Source organism: Pieris brassicae, chromosome Z, assembly GCF_905147105.1.
Source record: "Pieris brassicae chromosome Z, ilPieBrab1.1, whole genome shotgun sequence".
In the NCBI taxonomy this organism is placed as follows: domain Eukaryota; kingdom Metazoa; phylum Arthropoda; class Insecta; order Lepidoptera; family Pieridae; genus Pieris; species Pieris brassicae.
In genome coordinates, this window is record NC_059680.1 from 1,587,754 (window position 1) to 1,610,324 (window position 22,571).

Genomic DNA, 22,571 nt, shown 5'->3' on the forward strand with positions numbered 1-22,571 from the left:
TTTATAATTAAGACGTTTAGATAAAATCAAATGGAATTCGCTTTCATTTGCCGCTTTTGAGTCGAATTAATTTTTATAGCTATATATTCTTATAAAAATTGTGCTGTGTAACCTTCGAAACAGCTGGACCGATATTTATAAAAATATTAATTCAGGTCGTTGGATTACACCATTGTTTTCATTAATACCAAAGCACCTCTCGATATTCGTACTCTAGAGCTACTAGAACTTATAGAGCTACATTATTTGTGAGTAATAAGATATATATTAACCTGTGAAATGCCAGAGTAAAGCCAGAGAAAGAGACTTTTTAACGGTAGTAGGATTTGATGTTGACAAGTGTTTATAAAAGTGCAAAGATAAATCAAACCGCTGACTAAACGCATGAATAAAAACCGCATTTTATGTTTATGATAGTTTTGTGGTCATCAGTTTGTTTACATTAATATAAACAAGTTTGTGAGGTTGTAGAGGATTATCTACTGAAGCGATTTCGTACATTCTATTACAAATAGAAAACCACGTTATTTGTGAGTATAATAAAATATATTATAAACCAAAAATAATTGTGGTAGAAAAAACAGTCGAAAGAAAACGTTTCTTACGAACACTGCCTTAATAAGTTCTAGAGAAATGCCTACAAGACGTATATATGTCTATTATAAAAACAATTGAAAATCAAAAACTACCGCACAGATTTTTATACAGTTTTCAATAATATCTGGACTGATTCATGAGAAAGGTTTAGGTTTATAATTATCAGCTAATCTAGAATAGTTCTAGATTAGATAGATAGAGAAAAATCTATAAAAAGAAAATTTAAGCAAGCTTTGGTCCCTGTGGCAGTGCAGTACCTTTATCGCTGGCATTCCTGGCATTTATTGAAAGCACCAGCTCTGATCACCTACCAGGCATTTAAATCTTTAATTAGCAGTGCACTTGAATCCCACCAAAAGTCTACTCCAAAGGAAACAAAATCTTAACTAAAACAAATTTAAAATGCTCTCTGTAGCTGTCTCTTCAATGCTGGCATTTCCTCGCTGTATTGCGATTATTCGTTGAGCACCAGCTCTGGGGTCATCCTTACATCTACCAGGTGTCAACTTATTTTATTAGCGCCTGCGGACTTGAACCCAAATTATATAGCGGATACTTTGATGTCATCTTCATCAGCGTCCGTTCAATCATTTGACTTCAAGTTTGTTACACCCCGTTTTTTCATATTACAATTGTGTGTGTTTTAATATGTGTTTTCTTTTTGTTTCAGGTCGAAGTAAGTATGGACTTTATGGTGAGATTATGACTAACTACTTCTCCTACTACTCTAAATGCGTAAAATATATCTTGTTTACCTGTTTTTGTTGTAGAAATATAAATTAAAGTTTTATTTTTATCGTTATCGTGCATGTGTTGTTATCGAGAAATGTCATTCCAGCACAATACAATGTGTGTTCGTATCTGGAAGCTGTATCCAGGATGCTTCCTTCCCTCGGTGAAATAATATGATCTGAATAGTAAAAAAAGGACTCCAGACTAAAGCTAGCATTTACCACCAACGGTGATGTGTACTCCAGGCACTGGATATTAATTGTAAAATAAAAAAAAATGTGGAAGTTCGGTGTGCGGTCCGACATCAGTGCGCACGCGACAGCGGTTTTAAAATCCAAGTAGGTATCCTTGCGCCATTACGCGGAACACAACATCCCATTTCCGGTGTGTCAAAGTCAAAATCTACCATCGACAAATCGGTGTCAGTCAAAGGTTAGCGCATACAAAAAGTATAACTTCGTTTCGCCTAATATGATTTTTTTACTTTCTTCGTAGCTTGCTTGCATTTGCTATGCTACCCCTTAGAGTCTGTGCGCTTTTCCAAAATAAAAACTGGTTTATAAGAATGTCCGCGGAATTTTTCTCAACAAAAGCCTTCTCTAGTTTTGCGCTTATCCATTAAAAAAGCGTACCACCGCCTGTAGGCAGATAACAATCTGTATGTATACAGATTGTTCATACAGTCCTGCTCAACTTCCCCTAGTTCTATAAGCCCCATTTCTACAGTCATAGTAAAGGGGACTGTAGAAGACTAGACATCAGATCAGCTGTCCACTCAGCACTTTGTAAGATAGTGCATGAATGACATTTCTGGATAATCCTTACAGGTGACTGCGACCGCCCAGGCGGTCGGTGCAATATTTTGACCAATTTTAACCTAAATTTAATGAATTGGTTAAGATATTGCATCGTCCGATTGGTGGGGTTATCATCGTGTGCTGTTTGAATGTAAGTTAAGGGTTTTCATCATTTTCCATCAGAAATATCTTGTCAACAGACAAAAGTTATTTTTAAGTCTCTGTCTTTAGCAAGGCCTTAAACACAAACATCCAAGGGAAAGAAGTTCAGTATAACATCACAGAACAGAACATCAATATAAGTATATACACTAGAGTTTAGCTGAATCTTGTAGAAGAAGCTGCGCACAGCCACATCTCCATCATCACCAAAAAGCCATGATGAGGCGCATTAGGCCTTAGAGATTTAGAAAATACACTGGACAATTCATAATAAGTCAATACGATAGTCATATTGGTAGCGGATGCGCGTTGTTTCTCCATTTGTTTGAATACGTCTCCACGTATTGAGGTTCAAGATGATATGAGAATATAAAAGATGAAAAAACGGATCATCACGTCGCGCGTCAGGTGTCAATTTGGATATGACCAATCCTAATCGAAGGAAGGGTCCAATCGTTTCACGTTGTCATCCCTCAGCACTGAGTAAAACACATAACCCGTCAAGCGATGATTGAACAAGGACGACGAGCGATCTCTATAGAAATCAAAACTTGACTTGTGGGATGGCAATTTTTATTTCAAAGATTTTTTTCATAAGAATTTGATATTATTTGCAAGATAGTGAGTGCCGTGAACAAACGCACCGGGAACCAGCTACCAGTTGAGGTATTCCTGAAGTATGACTCAGGACAACGTTCAAACCTTCTGGTTTGGCATTGGGCCATACTCAGCAAGTACTTCATTATGTAACCCGGCAGCTCGTGTATTTAATGTAAAGAAACTGTGTGTTTTGTGCTAATATAAAAGGATAAAAATAAAACTTGATCAATTACAAATCATGGTCAGTTTTGAAGTCACCAATAGCGCTCCAATTGCAGACACTTACAATCCTACTACAGAAATTCACAGAACGTATTGAAAAACTTGGTAGACATATTCAAAACTTAGATTTAGTTAAAACCATAAAGAGCTGCTTTGAGGTTCCTAAAACTAACAAAGACACAGCGTACGCTTTTCAAACTCTCAAGCACTGTGTATTGTAGTGATTGTACGTACACACACCTCACATACTGACGCATACTTAAGGTCTTACACGACTTCTGTTTGATTAGATGTTGCCTAAACTTCGACCTGAAATGTCGACGGCGTGTGTCAGGCACAGGAGGCTGATAAGCTACTTGCCTATTAGATTGACAAATCATGAAGCAGATACTAAAGCCCAGACCAAAGGAAGTTGTTGCGCCAATGATTTATTTTATTTTAGGTGTAACATTAAAACTGCTTTTATTTTTTTAAATTGTTAAAAATATGTACCACGTTATTGTAATCAACCCACAACCCCCATCCCTAGTGTGGAGTAGTTATTTTGTCACCACCATTTTTCTATCATGAAAATTGTTATTAAGACATTATTCTTTCACAGGCCCTCGGACGAGAAAGCCGAAGAAGCCGCCTGGAGATACCAATAATGATGAAAAGAGACCCAGGACAGCCTTCTCTGGTCCTCAGTTAGCTAGATTAAAGGTTAGTAAAGATTCATCACTTGATAACACAGAGGTCCTGCGTAGCATCAGATTTACACATCAGCACTAGTAGTGTCAGGTTCCTCTTAGTGTTCCGTGATCCTTTTTATAATAGCTGATCAGTCTTCAGTGTCTGACACATGCCGCCGACTTTTTTGGTCAAATGAACTCTGGAAGATATACAACATGAGTGTATATCTTCCTGAGTATTCGAGTAATCTTTCTGATGGAAAAGTATCGGTATATATAGTAAGATCGTAAGGAAACCAGCTTATCATGGACCTTCTGGCATGTATATAATTGATAATCTAATTAAATACTATTGTTACAGCATGAGTTCGCTGAAAACCGGTACCTGACTGAACGTCGACGCCAGGCGCTGGCTGCAGAACTAGGCTTGGCAGAGGCCCAGATCAAGATCTGGTTCCAGAACAAACGAGCCAAAATCAAGAAGGCTTCAGGGCATCGGAACCCTCTGGCTCTGCAGCTCATGGCGCAAGGACTGTACAACCACAGTACGATACCGTTGACGAAGGAGGAAGAGGAACTGGAAATGAAGGCAAGAGAAAGAGAACAGGCTCGACAGTGAAGGGAGGGTTTTGTGGATTCTTTGATGAAAGGACAGAAATTTGTGGTACTCGTGTACTCAGAGTTACTAAAGATGTTATGTTCCTGAAAGTTATAATATCGGTACAAAATCTTGTACTTCTGCTGGTTTCAGCTCTATGTCTACTAAATGTAGCTCTACTAAATGCCTGTTGATATAAAGGCATGTTGATTTAAGCTATAAATTAATGATCGACTCTGAGTAAGTATTAAGTCAAGTATTCTAGAATAAATTCGATGTAATACACTTATTGGCTTTTAACTGTAAATATGCATTGATCTATCTCTTAGTGGAATGCAAGAGATGGATAATAGAGGTTTTCCTTTGATTGTGATTGGTGACCTGTTAAGCCATGACCGCTACCACCTCCTTCATATAGTAGTAACGGTGTGTTGGTAGAAGAATCAGATTTTCTCGGGTGCAGAAGAGTTTCTGCATCTTACAGGAGACACGCTTAACGAGACTGACGGTCCAGTAATTGAGAGGCACCAAAAGAGCAGAGTTTCATCATTGGTCGTCGAGCCATTTGAAATTCTACCTGTTTCACCTCCACATCCCTTCCACAACTGGGTTTTAATGGAGGAGCGCACCACAACTGTGGAATCAGCTCCCTTGTATTTCGAACCAATTCAATTCCAATTCAATAAAGAGCGTTTAAATTCTTAAAAGGCCGACAATGCACTAACGAGAGGCATTGATAGATTAACATCAGATGAGCGATGCCACTGTTCCAAAAAAAATTATCCCATAAAACTTTGGAAATCTGCACTTTAGGCTATCAAACTATTCAGGGACATCTGGTAAGTCTCTAGAGATTACCAATTGCTCCCTGTAAGAGAATTACTATTGGTCAAAATACTGCAACGGGAGACACAGGGAGCGCTGGGAGTTTCTCGTTTCCGATGCCAAGTTTCCGGGTTTGAGAGCCAGACTGTGTATTGATCTAGAGATCGACCAATCACAAGCAAACGAAATCGTAATGTAAGACGTTACTCGTTAATTAGAAACGTTTAGGTTGATGCTAAAACATTCATGTCGTCGTCTATGTATGAAAGTTAAATCGCTCCAATTTGAAGCTACCGCATTTACTACTGATCCTGCCGGAACTACTTGCTCGTCTCGCCACTTGTCTGTCGACGGTCTGAGTGTTATATTTGTCAAAATTGGTTAGACTCATCGTGATTTTCTGTCGGAGGAATTAGCACCTTCCGTCCACATGTCGCTACAGTCAGTAGCCTGAAACGCCCAAATAGTTCCTGTTGGGCCTATATACATCTCAATAATCTAACTAGTCCAACCAGGACTAGTAAACCAACCGGAAAACTTCTCTCTCCCGACGTTGACATGATCGGACTAGAAGCCTGCCTGAAGCTGGCCCCCAGACCAACAGAATAAAGGCAGTCACTGGTTAGTCTGATGGAGGATCATCCCTTTAGGTCGAAAGACTTTCCTTCAACACGAACCTAATTGGTTTTTGTTAAACAGACGACGTTATAGCTCTCTTCTAAAAAGCGCTCGTATAGATTGTTAATCAATCCAATCCGAATTCAAACCCCAGATATCCAAAATGTGTTAAATTTGATTATCTAGATCGATCTATCTATTCATACCCATAAGTTAATCTTACGAAGAGATTTAGGAAGCAGTAGATATAGTATTCTGTGTTTCTCATCATGTGTTACTGCGTCAAAGGCCTTAGTAAAATCCATACATCCGTTAGCAACACTCCTGTTATAGTGTTATTGGTCTTTGCTGTGATGCAAGTAAGAGAAACTAAGAGAGCCTGGTTTATGGTGTAATGCTATAAATATTTGGTATTACGAGCGCGATTTTCAAGCCCACTGGAATTGTATTAAAATGTAAATATATTAAGTTATTTATTGTGCAATTTAGTATTAGATATTTTTCGGATGTATTATTGATTTGATGTACAAACATAGAATAGGTTGAATAATATAGCCGAAAAAATGTAGCGATTTCTTGATTCTTAATAAACGAAATTGCAGAATGTAACATTTGTTTTATTTTCCTTGTCTTTTGTGTTGAATTAAAAATATTCAACATTTTACCCCGTATTTAATGTTACATACAATACATACAAAAAAGCAGTCGATCTTCTAACATTTTTTTGCTGCATAAAAAGTATTTAGTGATATTTTTTCATTTTATTACAAACATGTCAATTTTTAATGGCTAAATGAAAACTATTTAATGGCATTTTTAAGATATTTATTAGAAAGACAAAACACCATTTGGATTTTGCTACAACTGAAATATAAATTAAGATTTTTTAAGACACAAAAAAATCAGTTTTTTTTTCTTCACTACTCCTTACGGATTAAGTATTTTACATTGTTTTGTGTCAGATGAGGTATAATAAATATACGGAAAAACATTCTTTTTAATTATACTACACTATTTTGTGGTATTCATAACACTTAACCCATCTCATTTGTAAGATATTTTTGAACTTTAAAGCGACCAACTTACACAAACCCCCTTTCACAGTTCAAACAACATCACCCTAAAGAAAAAAGTAAATTAAAGTCGGGAATCGAACCCGCATTCCCGATTCGAGATGCCACCGCAGAAATTTCAATATAACACCCCTTCCCTATGAACTCGATATTGTGAAAATCACCCCTAAGAATTTGCATAAGATTTCTTTGTAAATAAAAAAAAACGACAATATGTTGTTAAGCGCAATGATCATGGACCAATACGACTATTTATTTATTTCTTGAACTCTGAGAGAGGTTCTTGTGGTGATAAATTGTTCGAGGACCAGGATTTATTCCGGAAAAACGAAACATCTCTATGGGGTAGCATAGCAAATCTAGTAGTAAGGTGTCAATAATCATATTAAGGCATAAACTTCTTTAACTAGTATAGGTGATCAACCGTTTAAGAGTCTTAGGTTTCCTCACGATATTTGCCTTCGGACGAGGTAGAGTCCATCGATGCACAGGTGAACCTACGACTTTAGGGACGAGAGTCGCGAAGCCCCAGGCCAACACATTCCTTAAAAACACATTCTTCCAGTTCAATTCCCGATCTTTCGTCATCTAATAAAGTTAATAGTCCATTAGAAAATCAGAATACGTTTAGGTCTAGGCCTCAATTTAAGGTCTGTATCTTAATAGGCAAGTGGATCAGCTCCTCAAGCTCTTAGCCGGTGTTACGTTGATTTCCTGCGTTAAAAAAAAAGTGCCAACTTCGTGCAACCTTCCTGTATCAGAAAAGAAGAAGAGAAGAAAAGAAAAAGACGATGCAGAGCCTGAAGATCTTCATAAAGAAAGGTTTATGTCAGAGTTGTTACACCCGAATTCTTCAAACACACTTAATGACCACCGATTGTCTGTAAGGCAATACTTACTCAAAAAGTACTGAACGAATCTCTACATAATATATAATTTAATATGGTTTTATGTAATTTACTGAAATGTAAAAATTAAGTTGTCTGTATTGAGATCCTTTTATAAAACTAGCGCACCCGAAAGAGTTTATTCTGCATGATTTTTCAAGAAGATACCAACTGCAGTGTCACCTTCCTGATTTGTGAATCTAAAGTTTAGTCTAAGCCATCCACATTCCACACAAACGCATACAAAAAACAACATTCAAATCGGTCGAGCCGTTAACGAAAGTTCAGTGACACACACACGTAGAGTAGAATGACATATATATGTAAGCTATCCTAAATTTTAAGTTAGATCAAACTACACAGGGCGTGCAAATGTAATTGAAATCGATAAAGTAGTTTAGGAGTTCATAGCGAACCAGAAACATAACGCCTAATTTATTTAAACAAAGTCTGATGTTTAAACGCCTTAAACTCAAAAACTATTGAACGGATTTTAATACAGTTCTCATATGTAATAGCTTAACTCCTGAGGAAGGTTTTCATATATAATTAGTTATGGTTTTATGTAAATTGACTAATACAGAACGACACTTGGTAAATATAGAATGTTGTGTCTGTTTTGAGATCCTTATATAAAATAAAGTCTGATGTTTAAACGCCTTAAACTGAAAAACTATTGAACGGATCTATTTATACATATAACGATTATTGTGGTCATAAAAATATTGCCGAGCCAAATTTAATGGTTAGAAATACCTAATATATATAATAATCAAAAATTTAAGTTAAATATTAAATATTTTTTAACGTGTTTCCACGTGGGATGGATTTTAATTTCAGTACAGTCGCCTGGTCGGCATTCCTCCGCTCGATTCACCCCGGTTACGCAACCGTGACTCCTGAATTATATACCCAAACCTTCCACATGAATAATTCTAGATATTAATGAAAGATGCAATAAAATCCGTGCAGTAGTTTTTGAGTTCCACTTGTTTTTATAATAGACATGTCTTGTAGGCATTTCTCTAGAACTTATTAAGGTAGTGTTCGTAAGATACTTTTTCTTTAGATAGTTTTTCTACCACGATTATTTTTATTTTCGGGTTATTATATATTTTATTATACTCACAAATAACGTGGCTTTCTATTGGTGAAAGAATTTTCGAAATCACTTCACCAGATTAACCTCTACGACCACACGAACATTACCTCTTTTAATATACATTTTCGTCTAGGGTGAGAATGTGATCACATAATACATAAATATTACATACCTTAATACTAGACTTGTTACAAATCTGTGGATTTCTTAAGAACTACTTGTCTGATCATGATGAATCTTACACCGTACCTAGATTGAAAAATGTGCGATGAAAATCAAAATAGATTATATCGATATGACTATTATTTTCCGAGATATTAGCGGACAAACACACAAAAAGTGCACAAGCCTGGGAGTACTTTATTAGCTACTTTATTTTATTTTTAATTAAATACTACCCTCAAATCGAGTGTAACAATAAAATTCCTTTTGTAAAAAAAACAGTTAATTTAAAATGTAACGCATTCCCCGCATTCCACCGCTAAGGGTCGGGCTACATGTCAACTTTATCATTTGCGAAAATAATAATTCTAGTTTTATTTTTATGGGCAAATAGGGGGAAGGCATCCAGATAATGACAAAGATAATTTTTTTGTAGCGTCTTTTTCTTCATTCAAAATAGGGGCGTATGAAAATAGGCTGGCTACGCACTGGTGAGCCCAGTGAGCCTCCTACCCGTTTGCTTCCTATTCTATAAAAAAAATAGTGTCCAGGGGCTGTGGTAGCTGCCTTTCATGCCTGCTCTGGAGTTTTTGGAAAATGATTTTACTTACGTTTGAATATAGATATAAATGTTATGAGGGTAGAACTGTTCAAAGAAGGTCAAAGTTCAGTTTTTAACCAATAATTTTAAAGTTTTATTAACTACACAAACGTTTGCTTATCGCTTACCGTCAGCGTCATGTAAGCCCAGTCCCCGTAAGGGCTATAAAGGGTGCTATATTATTTGTACCCCCGTCACGCTACTTACGAACACCCCATGGACTTTGTTTTATCAATTGGGATTTTTTTATTAAATGCGGGTAGGTGAAAAAACTTAGGCGTAATCAGTACAAGCCGTTTCGGGACAATGTCACAAATACACGAATTTCATAGTACATCAGACGTTTTTGATTTTACCGATTTTAACGACATTTATTATACAGAAAAGTTTGTATGAAATCTTTTTGAGTCTAAAACTAATATTCGTCAAATTGGTAAAAAATGCAGATTGATTTTTTAAGCGTTAAATCGCTTAAATAATTGTAATCCGTCAAATTAATAGAAAACAACTGTGGAAATAAAAAATGCAGGTGTAGAGGTGAATGAACTTTTGAAGTAAGACCACCCAGGAGTTAAACGACCGTTGTAGTATGACCGTCGCAACAGTACATTTAATTGGGACACGGGGGTCAAGCAACACTGGTCGTTTTATGTGACTCAAGAGCCAGTTTAAGTTGAACCACAATTTTTAGTATTTTATATTGAAAGAGAGGTCTTTTAAATTGGCTTTAACGACCAGCGATGTTCGTACAACGCTAGTTAATAACCATTTTTTTAAGGTCTCACTATTCGTATGTTGCGTTAAGAGGTAAGGGTCAAGAAACACTGGATGGTTTTCGGGATGTGAAGGATTTTAACGAATGGTCTAACGCCAGTTTAAGAAGAGCCATGTTTCGTAGAAGTTTATATGAATAGCGCGGTCTGTTGCATTAGTTTTATCGACGTTTTTAATTTCGACTATTTTAATATGACCTTACTATTCTTATATTAAGTTAGAAATTAGAGATCCAACAATACTGGATAATTTCGTTAAGCGCATTTTATTGACCAGTTTTAGGTGGACTGCACACTCGAGTATATCATTAATAAGAAGGGGTCATATAAAACTGGCTTCTACGTAGATTTCACCAAGGGTAAGTTGGTCGAACTTGTAGATTGTCCAGTCTTATTTGAACCCCAATTATAAATATTTTGAATAAAAGGAGAGGTCATCTAAATTGGCCTTATCGTGTAAGTAACTACGACTCTAATTGACCATATTAACAAGAACTTACAAAACCATATATTTAATTAGATATCAGGGTTCATTAGTGCTGGTCGGATTTTGTTATTTTAAAACATTTGGTACATATATTGTTTCCAGTAGGTATTTCACTAAAAATACCATCATTAATTATGAAACAACAAAATAAACACAAGTGTCGCTTAATCAAATCTTTCCTCCTAACATAAATAGAAATATAAAAAGAATAAAAAAAAAGTTCACCCATCCAAATCACTGCCACACCAAGTGTCGCTTACCCTAACCAATCGTTCATTTGGTTGTCAATCAGTCTTAATTATAGCGTATAAAGATTATTACCGCTAATTATTCTTCAAGATCAGGGTTGCCAACAAAAAAATATATTAAAAATTCAAATGTAATAAATAGCTAATTTCGTGCGTTTAAACCTCTACTAAATTATTTTAAAAAATATGGAAGGAACTTCTGGAATAAATTACATTTTTTTTACAAAACTCAAAATATATACCCTTATCGATATGGAGGCGAAAAACTCAAAAACTACCGAACGGATTTCTATACACTTACACCCATAGATAGTGTAATTCCTGGGGAAGGAACTTATTATGTTTTTATGTAAATTGACTAAAACATAACGACAATTCCAAAACAAATAGTGTCTATACTAAGATCCATTTAAAATAAGGTCCATATGACGCGAAAACTCAATAACTACTAAACGTTTGCGCGTTTTCCGCGAAAAAAATACCCTTTGTCGCTACTCCTCTTTTCGAAAACACTCTTCTTGAAGCCACAGCCAGCATCGGAATACTTGGCGTTGACATATCGAACGACGTTCAGTTTCGCGGTCATTTGGAGGGAAAGGCTAAATTAGCCTCCAAAAAGCTTGGTGTGCTCAGCAAGGCGAGACGGTACTTCACTCCGGGCCACCGCTTGCAACTCTATAAAGCGCAAATACGGCCCCACATGGAATACTGTTCTCACCTCTGGGCGGGGGCTCCCCAGTACCAGCTCCTTCCACTTGACCGTATCCAACGAAGAGCGGTTCGAATCGTCGATGACCAATCCCTCTCCGAGCGGCTCGATCCTTTGGCGTTGCGTAGAGATGTGGGGTCACTCTGCATCTTCTACCGCATTTACCATGGAGAGTGTTCAGAGGAGTTGTTCGGATTAATACCTGCAGCTGAGTTTCAGCATCGGACGTCGAGGCAAAATACAAAATTCCACCCGTATCACCTCGACGTCCGACGTTCCACGACTGAGCGTTTCTCAAGGCAATTTTTGCCGCGCACCACCGCTATGTGGAACCAGCTGCCCACTGAAGTATTTCCGAACCAATTCGACTTAGGGTCCTTCAAGAAAAGAGCGTACAAATTCTTAAAAGGCCGGCAACGCACTCGCGAGCCCTCTGGCATTGAGAGTGTCCATGGGCGGCGGTATCACTTAACATCAGGTGAGCCTCCTGCCCGTTTGCCCCCTATTTTATAAAAAAAAAAAAAAAAAAACGGATTTTTATATAGTTTTCGCCTATAGACATCGTGTACCATGAGGAAGTTCTTTTTATATAATTAATTACGGAACAGGTCCTCCAAAAGCCTATCCAGAAACGAGTCGAGAGTAAGCTCTAGACTAGACTAAGGTCTAAGTTAAGTGGAATTCCACTTCCAAATTCTGATTAATCATTTTTATGGGGATACTTACCGTTCTGGACTACAATCCTACCTGTCCTGGCTTTGCAGGTTATAAACCTGTCAAGCCTCCAACCATAACTAGCAAAGTAAACCAAAATCTTTAGATGCCTTTGAAGTTTGACAAGAAGAACTTCTGGATAGACTGTAGACTAAAAAACTGTCACTGAAGACTGCACTCAGTTATAAAGAGCCTCCAGACTCAAAAACTGGAAGGAATCGAAAAATTCTTTCACCATTAGAAACATCCCTGGTGAATATAGGCTGAATTAATAGTGGTGGTGTGAAGACCAACAAAGACTCTGCTGCTGCTGCAGAAACTTTTCTCAATAGAGTAGTGTCCTACAGTTTTAATGAAGATATTAATATCTTTAAAGACCAGGACCTGATGGACATAGGCTATAGAATATTACCATAAAGTTATGAGCAGGAAAGCCATGTAACCCAAGGTGTGAAGATCAATAAAGATTCCTATATGCTGCGGAAACTATTGATATTAAGTATTCTACAGTGCTATAGAATATTACCATAAAGTTATGAGCAGGAAAGCCATGTAACCCAAGGTGTGAAGATCAATAAAGATTCCTATATGCTGCGGAAACTATTGATATTAAGTATTCTACAGTGTTGAGAGAGTTGTTGAGAAGACGTCAATATCTACAAAGACCAGGACCTGATGGACATAAGCTATAGAATATTAGCATATTCCTATATGCTGCGGAAACTATTGATATTAAGTATTCTTCAGTCTTGAGAGAGTTGTTGAGAAGACGTCAATATCTAAAAAGACCTGATGGACATAAGCTATAGAATATTAGCATAAAGTTATGAGCAGGAAAGCCATGTAACCCAAGGTGTGAAGATCAATAAAGATTCCTATATCCTGGGGAAACTTGGCAATAGAACAATGTAGAGATTTATTGGAGACATGGGTCTACATGTCTAACAAAACAAGCATTAAATGTCTATTTTCAGAAAGTTTTAGCTAAAGAACATCGTGATACAGAATTAAACAGAATCTGGACCTGGATATATTTTGTAGCTCTGTAGTATCTGCTGTTTTGTTGCGAATTTTTTGCTACTTTTTTAAATTGTTGTTTACAAAAATTTTCATGTATGAAAAGATCTACATCAGTTGCACTCTTCATTTCTGAAGGTCTTGTTAATGGCGCCGCACAACGTTCTTCACTCTCCCCTGTCTTCCGCAAGTTTCTGAGACAGGTGTTAACCTGTAAGGACCTTTACTTGATCGGTCCAGCGAGTGGGGGACCGGCGTCGATGTTTGGCCCCTTCCACTCTGCCAGTCACAACGAGTTTTTCCAGACCTTCGTGGTACATGGCAAAAACATCAGGGTGCCTTGATGTCAACGTTTGTGTTCTTAACTGTCCAGGGAATCCTTAGAATCCTTCATATTACCAATGCATAGATACGTATTAGAAAAGATAGTTTGTAACCTATACTGTAGATATAGCATCATGATGCTACATACATGTATGATGAGGAACTGTAGAAGGGATGCTAAATTTTTACAAATCAGGACGAATTGGTCAATTTGAATTGCACTTGCTGTGCCAAGGAAATCCCTCAATGGACATCATTCATCATTGCTGGTGGTGCCGTGGGGTTTTAGTGGGTATGCACAGTCCCATGTAATCCTTCACCTGGCAGCCGTGCCGCGGGAAATCGTAAGGCACAGCACAGCTTCTGTCAGATGTGATTTCTTTTAATGCTGATGGAACAGCCCTGCGTTGGATGCAAAAAAATGTCTGCGTGGGTGGTCGTATCAATTTACAATATAGCAAAATTTTAGTTTTTTGTTTTAGTCTTTGACCTAATTTTCTAATAACGAGTCAAACTTAACTTAAGGAAAAGCTATATCTTGCAATTGTCGTGGTTACCCATCGAGACATTGATCGTAGCAACTGTTGCTTAACTTCAGTTCAGAGAACATTTATGCTCTTCCATCCATCTATATGAACATAGGAACCGTTGTTAAACTTATAAGATCGTTACTTTTCTGCTAAATAAAACGAAGATTTTACTTCGAAAAAAGGCGGTTACCCATCCATACACTGACACGACAACTGTCGCTTAACTTTGGAATTCGCATACTTTTGCTTAAATTAGAGAATTTATGCTCACCCATCCATCTAGATGAATACAACAACTGTGGTTTAACTTACAATATATTTTTCTTTTACGCTTAAGAAAACAGTGTTTGTTAGACGTATTAATAATAGTAATTAATTGTCAAATTTTCACACGTCCAAATTGTATTACGGTAAAACAACCGCGGTCACCCATCCATATATTGACACGACAACTATCGCTTAACTTTGCACATCGCATACTGACTATGAATGGAATTCGTATTTTAAATTCATGCTCACCCATCCATCTACAGGAACAATATCCGTGGTTTAACTTACAAAGACTCAGTTATTTTACGCTAGAGAAAACGCTATGTCTATACTCATAAATTGTTCAATTTCCTCCCATCCAAACATTGACCCCAGCAATTTCACCTAACCTTTATAATCGAATACTGACTTTATGAACGGATTTCGCTAAACCTTCGTGCTAACACCTTCAGGAACACAGCAAACGTCGCAGAACTAATAAAATTTTCGTTACTTTTCGCTAAAGAAAACGCTACATCTATGTATACAACTGTGCAGCAGAGCAGTGTTGGCCTAGCTTCAGCGAGAGACTCTCATCCCTGAGGTTGTAGGTTCGATCCCGGGCTGTGAACCAATGGACTTTTTTCTATGCGCATTTAACATTCGCTCGTACGAAGGAAAACATCGTGAACGACTTGCCTTAGAGCCAACTACGTGTCAGGCACAGGAGGCTGATCACCTACTTGCATATTAGATTGACAAACCATGCCAATTTAATTAAACACGTACCACAGAAAGTCCTCTGTTTCAGTGTAGAGGAATCAGTCAGTCCTGGAATCCTCGGAGCAGCGAGGTCGCTCCGTGCAGCCTTTGAAGTGCCCACGAGTTTCTGTGCTTTTGGAAGGAGTCAGGCTGGCTTAGTTAGCCAGGCCATTTGTAAATGCGCCACTGACAAACTATGAACGAATGAAAATAGATCCTACTTGAAGATCGTCAAATGCGATTTTCTCTTGACCCCTTTAGCGATTCGAGTTCGTTCTGAATTCATTTCTAGAATTTTCTTGACTTTTCTTAATAGGAAAATATTTGTATTCTCACAACAATTAAAAAACAAAAATGCAACATTATCCCTATATTCTAAAATGTTTTATAAATTATTAATTGAGCGTCAATCATAAAGAATGTTATTCACAAGTCTAAATATTACATTACAAATCGAATTATCTCGGATCATTGGTCCGCCGCGATATCTGATCAATTACGCGGCTATTTTGACAGATGCCGCCATTTTGACAACTGACAGGTGTCAAAATGTAATGGCGGGTCGTTAGGAGAACACGAGTTGTTGTGTACTTGATTATGAATCTAGTTTTAAAGAGTGAATTGTATCAAACTGTATTGCATATAGACAACTAGAAAGAAATATTTTTGTATGTTTGACACGATAACTCAAAAACCACTGGACCGATGTCAAAAATTCTTTCACTATTGGATTACTACATTATCCCTAAGTCGGGTTAGCATTAAAAAGAGAAGCTACTTGTTTTTGAGTCAGCATTCCGTAGATCTTACCAATCATACCACAAGACAGAAGAAAAACCTTTTTTTTGGCAAGTAGTTTAAAATTTTCCCGCTTAAATTTGCATACAAAGAAAAATCATATTAAAACCTACGACTTGTTGTGAACAAGCCTGCATATAGTAGATACTATTTATGGACTTTTGCTTTCGCAAGTAGGTTGTTGCCTGATGTATTTGGGTGATGTACTTAGCCCAGGCGAACGCCAAACGTTTAGCATCTTGCTACAATTTTTTTTAGTCTGGAATAAGATTCAGGTAACATGTTGTTCTGGACGGAGGAGTCTTACAATTCCTGTATCTCCGAGAATTGAACTCTGGATTAGGTAACTAAGATTTACCATACGCTTGAAAGAGATGGAGATAAGGTCATAGGTGCAAATGAGTCAGGTTGTGCGAAAGAGAGAGTTTAACGATTTTAAAGATAAGGTATGTAGATGTGTTAAAAGGTGAGCAGTGTTGGTCTAGCATCTTCTGCTGTCACTCTGGAATGTAGGAACCATGAGCTCCAATGGACTAACAGAACCTACGAAGGAAATTATATTGAGGAAACTTCTAATTTATTTACGACCAGTAGAAGAAACGTTAACTACATGCAACTCTTTTTCATCGCCAAAGTCTTCAGAATCTAAGAAATACATCGCTCATACATTTTTCAGCTTGGTGAAAGAATTCCTAATGATCCATCATGGCTTCCAATCTTTAAAAATCCTTGGATCTACGAAGATCCATCATATATTTTTTTTGATTTCAGAGTATTTATTTTTATTTATTAGAATTGCAATAGCAAGCCAGCCCTTTAACAATTGGTACGTTCTTTTCTTGAAGGACCCTATGTCGAAGTGTTTAGTTCGATGGGCAGCTGGTTCCACATAGTGGTAGTGCACGGCTGCCTTAAGAAACGTTCAGTTGTGGAACGACGCACCTCGAGGTGATACGGATGGTATTTTGTATTCTGCCTTGACGTATAACGATACTCAGCTGCAGGTATTGATTGAAACAAACTTCACACTGACAATCCAGCGATTTCTACGTGTTCCTCTGCAATGTTGGGCTGGAGATCTTTATCTGACTCTACTTTCTCAGTCCTTGTATATGGGCTGAGCTACCACCTCTTATATTTCAGCATTCTTTCAGTCTGAGCATGCCCCAACCTTGCTATTTAAAAAAAATAATGCAAGGACTGTTTTATTAGTCCAATTATTTCAGTTAAAAAATTGTTATAATGCTCAACTTAAAAAAAATCAGCGCTATACAAAATTGTTTACACGATGAAGTTTTGAACCGTTAATTTTCAAGCCTTGCAACTTCGCGTGTTATATCTACTCCTTAATCTATGGTGTGTGCGAGCAGGACGGCTATAGACCACCCAAGTTGTGGTATTCGAATGATTTGATTAAGTATTGTTGGTTGTTTTTTTAAGGGAATTTCATTCGTTGATAAAACATAGGAAATATATTTGTTTGACAAATTAAGCCGATTTTTTAAACACTCTCCACTAACAACTAAACTTACGCAAGGGTAAAACTATAGTATAACAAAAGATTTGTGTATATAGAGAAAAGATTTTGTTTGCCTCAAGACTCCAAAACATTTTGACACCATTAGCTTAAATCCCTGACGAACATAGGCTATAAATTACGACAGTGTTAAGGTGTGAATCCCTTCCCTCCCTCCCTCCTCTAAGCTGCGGAACTATAGACAATAGAGCAAAGTGATTTACTACAGTTTTATAGAAGACATCAGTATCTACAAAAATGTATATGTTTCAATATGTCTAACTATCACTTTTAATATAAATATTTATTTATTTATTTATTTATTTTCGTGTAATCCAATAGTTAGTAAACAGAATCTCCTGTCACAAGTACTCGCAATAGGAGGCACTCTTCATCAAACCTTTCAGCTCTGTCGGTCTCTTATGTATCTGTTACGTAAGTGATCTTCTAAGAGTCTAAGGTTTCCTCATTATGTCACCCATATTAAGGTATTTCGATGTTCTGGATACCTTTAAGGTCCGGGTCCATTGGAGCACAGCCGTGGTGACTACGACTTCGGGGATGAGAGACATGAAGCCACTAGGCTAAAACTGCTCGAGTGCAATAAATTGCTTGCGTTTATAGAATATTTCTTCAGTACTGCTTAATAGACCCCTATACCCTTAGCCTTTATCCAAATTGGGACCTTTGAAATTCCCTTTTTATTGAGACTAAATTAATTAGCGAATTTTATCGAAACAATTCAATTTAGTGTGAAATTAATATATAAAAATACCAAGTCCTATGCACCAAAATGGCCAAGCATGGGGCAGTGTCAATACAGGCTAAAATGCAAGTAAATAATTTCATAAATAAGCTATAATTCTAGGTCTCGGATCAAGGGGAATCAATCATGAAGAAGATTCTCTTATAGGTCAGAAGCCAAACGGACAGGCTGGTCATCTTAGAAGCTTTCACTTTTTTTATAAATAATAGGAGGCAAACGGGCAGGAGAATCACCTGATGGTAATGATACCACCACCCATGGGTACTCCCATTAAAGGCTCGCAAGTGCGTTGGCAGCTTTTAAGCGTTAGTACGCTCTTTACTTCCAGGATCCTAAGTCGAATTGGTTCGGAATAACTTCAGTATTCAGCTAGTTCCACATAGGGGCGGTGAGCGGAAACTGCCTTAGAGAACCCTCAGTAGTGGAACGATAGGCGTCGGGGTGTTACAGATGGAAGAATACTGCACCAGTAGGTACATCGATCCTGACCAAACTCCGCATATGGACCCACCTGTCTACCATATGCCGACAGCGAATTGTATCTTCCTCCGGCCATACGATGCGCAGAGGCGATGAGAACTTGGAGAATCTGATGGTAGTTGGTAACAAAATAGCTAGGTGCTTATCGTCGATATTCAGGACATGCCCTAAATCAATCTTTACAATTAAATACGATCAAAGTGCCTTCGGTCATGATATGCAGGTGAAAAACACAAATATATACTCTCTATGTGTACTACTCTAAAGTGAAAAACACTATGATACGCAAAATTATAAATTGTACGCTCACAGTTCTAAACAACTTACTCAAGTGGTCGAAACGGTGCAACGTGGTCATCAGCCTGCGTCGATGGTTTGGTCGGGCATCTTATCAAGGAGTCAAAAAGCTTCAGACAAATACTATATACTAATACGTAAAATACAAACATACTTGCTAGTAAGCATTATTACAACATGATCCAGTCTTGGATCATGTTGTAAAAACTCTCAGAAGTACCGTGGACTTTCCAGCAGTATACAGTATACACCTGGTCACGAGGCACGAACTATCCCTGGCTGCCTGGCTTGAAACCAACATGCTTTATAAGAGCTGAAGACCAACCCTCAGAGACTTAGACCTCAATTCTTTGACTGTCAAATTATGGTAAATTAGACGACATGGCTTGCTCTAAACAATACAGCGACATTGAGTCTCTAAAAAATCTTTGGAGCAAGCAGTGGCGAAATTTCCCTTGGAAACAGTTCGTTAATCCATAAATTCGTGGCCAAACAGATTAAAGGCCTGTATAAAAGCCAAAGGTGGCCATTTCGAATAGATTTTTTTTTTCATTTTTGCTGAGACGTTACTAAATATCATATAATATAAATTTAAATGATATAACATTGCTTCATTAAAAGAAAATGCATTTTCATTTGTAACAGAACTTATGGCTGGACTTGGTATATACTTGCTGAGCACGACGCTCTGACATGAGCTGCCGACTGAAGAGAGAAAGAAGGTCTACAGTTAAAAACATTTATTAGTTAAAATCTAACAAGATTCTAACAAGACGACTAAACGTCCGTATAAAGTCGATATACTCAAAAACTGCTAGACTATTTTTATCAAATTTATTTTAAAGGGTTTTGTTTTATAATTAATTATTCTTCTAAAACAATATATAATAATTATTGAGTTCATAAAATATGGTCTTAAACTCAAAAATTACTAGATGTATTTTTGTACAGTATACATTAATAGATAGTGCAGTTCTTGAGGAAGATTTTTATATATAAATAATAATGGTTTTATGTAAATTGGCTGATATAACGATTATAGAAAAGCAAAATGTCCATATAAAGATCCTTATATAAAATTAAGTCCTCTGTTTGTACGCGATAAAGTCAAAAACTAACAAATGGATTTTTATACAGATTCCACTAATAGCTAGTTAGCTCGTTGGTTCAATCAGCTATACACTGGCAATCTCCCTTTTGAACCACTAGGGACAAAAGGGACAAAACCCAGACCTAAAGGGTTGTAGCGAGAACATCGTCATACCTTAAAACTTACGAAAGAAGACAACGTGAGTTGACTTTAGACCCTTAGAAGGCTGATCACCTACTTGCCCATTAAAAAACAGATATATAGAATCCAGACCTAAAAGGTTGTAGCGAGAACATCGTCAAACCTGAATACGCACGAAGGAAGACATCGTGAGGAAACCTTAGACCCTTAGAAGGCTGATCACCTACTTGCCTATCAAGAAACAGATATATAGGACCCAGACCTAAAAGGTTGTAGCGGGAACATCGTCAAACCTGAATACGCACGAAGGAAGACATCGTGAGGAAACCTTAGACCCTTAGAAGGCTGATCACCTATTTGCCTATCAAGAAACAGATATATAGGACCCAGACCTAAAAGGTTGTAGCGAGAACATCGTCAAACCTGAATACGCACGAAGGAAGACATCGTGAGGAAACCTTAGACCCTTAGAAGGCTGATCACCTACTTGCCTATTAAGAAACAGATAAGAAGACCAGACCCAAAAGGTTGTAGCGAGAACATCGTCATACCTGAATACGCACGAAGGAAGACATCGTGAGGAAACCTTAGACCCTTAGAAGGCTGATCACCTACTTGCCTATCAAGAAACAGATATATAGGACCCAGACCTAAAAGGTTGTAGCGAGAACATCGTCAAACCTGAATACGCACGAAGGAAGACATCGTGAGGAAACCTTAGACCCTTAGAAGGCTGATCACCTACTTGCCTATCAAGAAACAGATATATAGGACCCAGACCTAAAAGGTTGTAGCGAGAACATCGTCAAACCTGAATACGCACGAAGGAAGACATCGTGAGGAAACCTTAGACCCTTAGAAGGCTGATCACCTACTTGCCCATTAAAAAACAGATATATAGGATCCAGACCTAAAAGGTTGTAGCGAGAACATCGTCAAACCTGAATACGCACGAAGGAAGACATCGTGAGGAAACCTTAAACCCTTAGAAGGCTGATCACCTTCTCAGCCATAAAGTATCAAAATTGTAGATATTTGAGGCTTTTGGGGTACTGTATCCAATACAATATTATCTTGACTGGTCATACTTATCGCTAAGTGTCGTCTCTCGTGTGTCAATTAACAGCCTGAATACTTTTCAAATATTTTAAAACTATCAAGACTGACTTTTGTAGGCATTATCAAGCACTTCATTTCTCTAGATAAGTAACTATTTCGTTCGTAGAGTCCGTAAAAAACGTTTTCGTTCGACTGTTTTTTCTACCTCGATTATTTTATTTTCACGTTAATTAATATATACTTACAAATAACGTGGATTTCTATTAGTGAAAGAATTATCCCTCATAAAGATCATAAAGATCTCTACAACCCCTCAAACATTATGCCTATAATCGTCAAGGTATGACTTTTCTGTCCGCGTGTATTAAGTATAAAAGTAACCAAAAATATATGATAAGGCTAAGGAAAGTAAAGTAGTTTTTTTTTGTACAAATAATAAACAATAAATTGATTAACTATGATTAAAATCGGTCAAGTAGTTTTTGAGTTACATATATAGATAGTTTGTAGGTGGCATTTTAAACAAGCCGAGAGCTTGCGTCTGCGCAGGACCACACACGACGATCGCTACAAGAATATAGAGGATGTGACCGGTTAAATCGCTTAGATTTTTTTATTAATTACATTAAGCGTAATCTAATATTATAAAGGAAAAAATATTTAAAACGTTATTTCACCATTAAAACCGTGATGAACATAGACTATAAATTTCAATAGTGTTAAGCTGTGAAGACCAATAATGATTCCTATATGGCAAGCAAACTATTGACAATAGAGCAATGTTCTAGAGTTTTATAGAAGTCATCAATATCAACTCAAAAGTCTAAAATAGTTATCGTTCTAAATCTGTCAATTTCCTTAAAATCCTTTCGCAGGAGCTACATTTCTTAGTAATTTGGTTTTTGGGTTTCGAACCATTATTTGCGACCTTCTTAATAATATTTTGTGTTTGAAAGTGACCTGT

The 22,571-nt window shown here is 37.2% G+C and overlaps 1 protein-coding gene across 2 annotated transcripts in view; it reads left to right on the top strand.

Moving 5' to 3' along the window:
- The window catches only part of LOC123718824 (homeobox protein invected-like), a 46,788-nt gene extending 40,400 nt beyond the window's left edge, over positions 1-6,388 (top strand). For both annotated transcript variants that reach the window (XM_045675732.1, XM_045675731.1), the window contains exons 4-6: positions 1,268-1,273; positions 3,712-3,812; positions 4,143-6,388. In XM_045675732.1, coding sequence (XP_045531688.1) covers positions 1,268-1,273; positions 3,712-3,812; positions 4,143-4,400 — 365 coding nt within the window. In that variant the 3' untranslated portion in view covers positions 4,401-6,388. The remainder of the gene's footprint in view (positions 1-1,267; positions 1,274-3,711; positions 3,813-4,142) is intronic.
- The last annotated feature ends 16,183 nt before the right edge of the window (positions 6,389-22,571 follow it).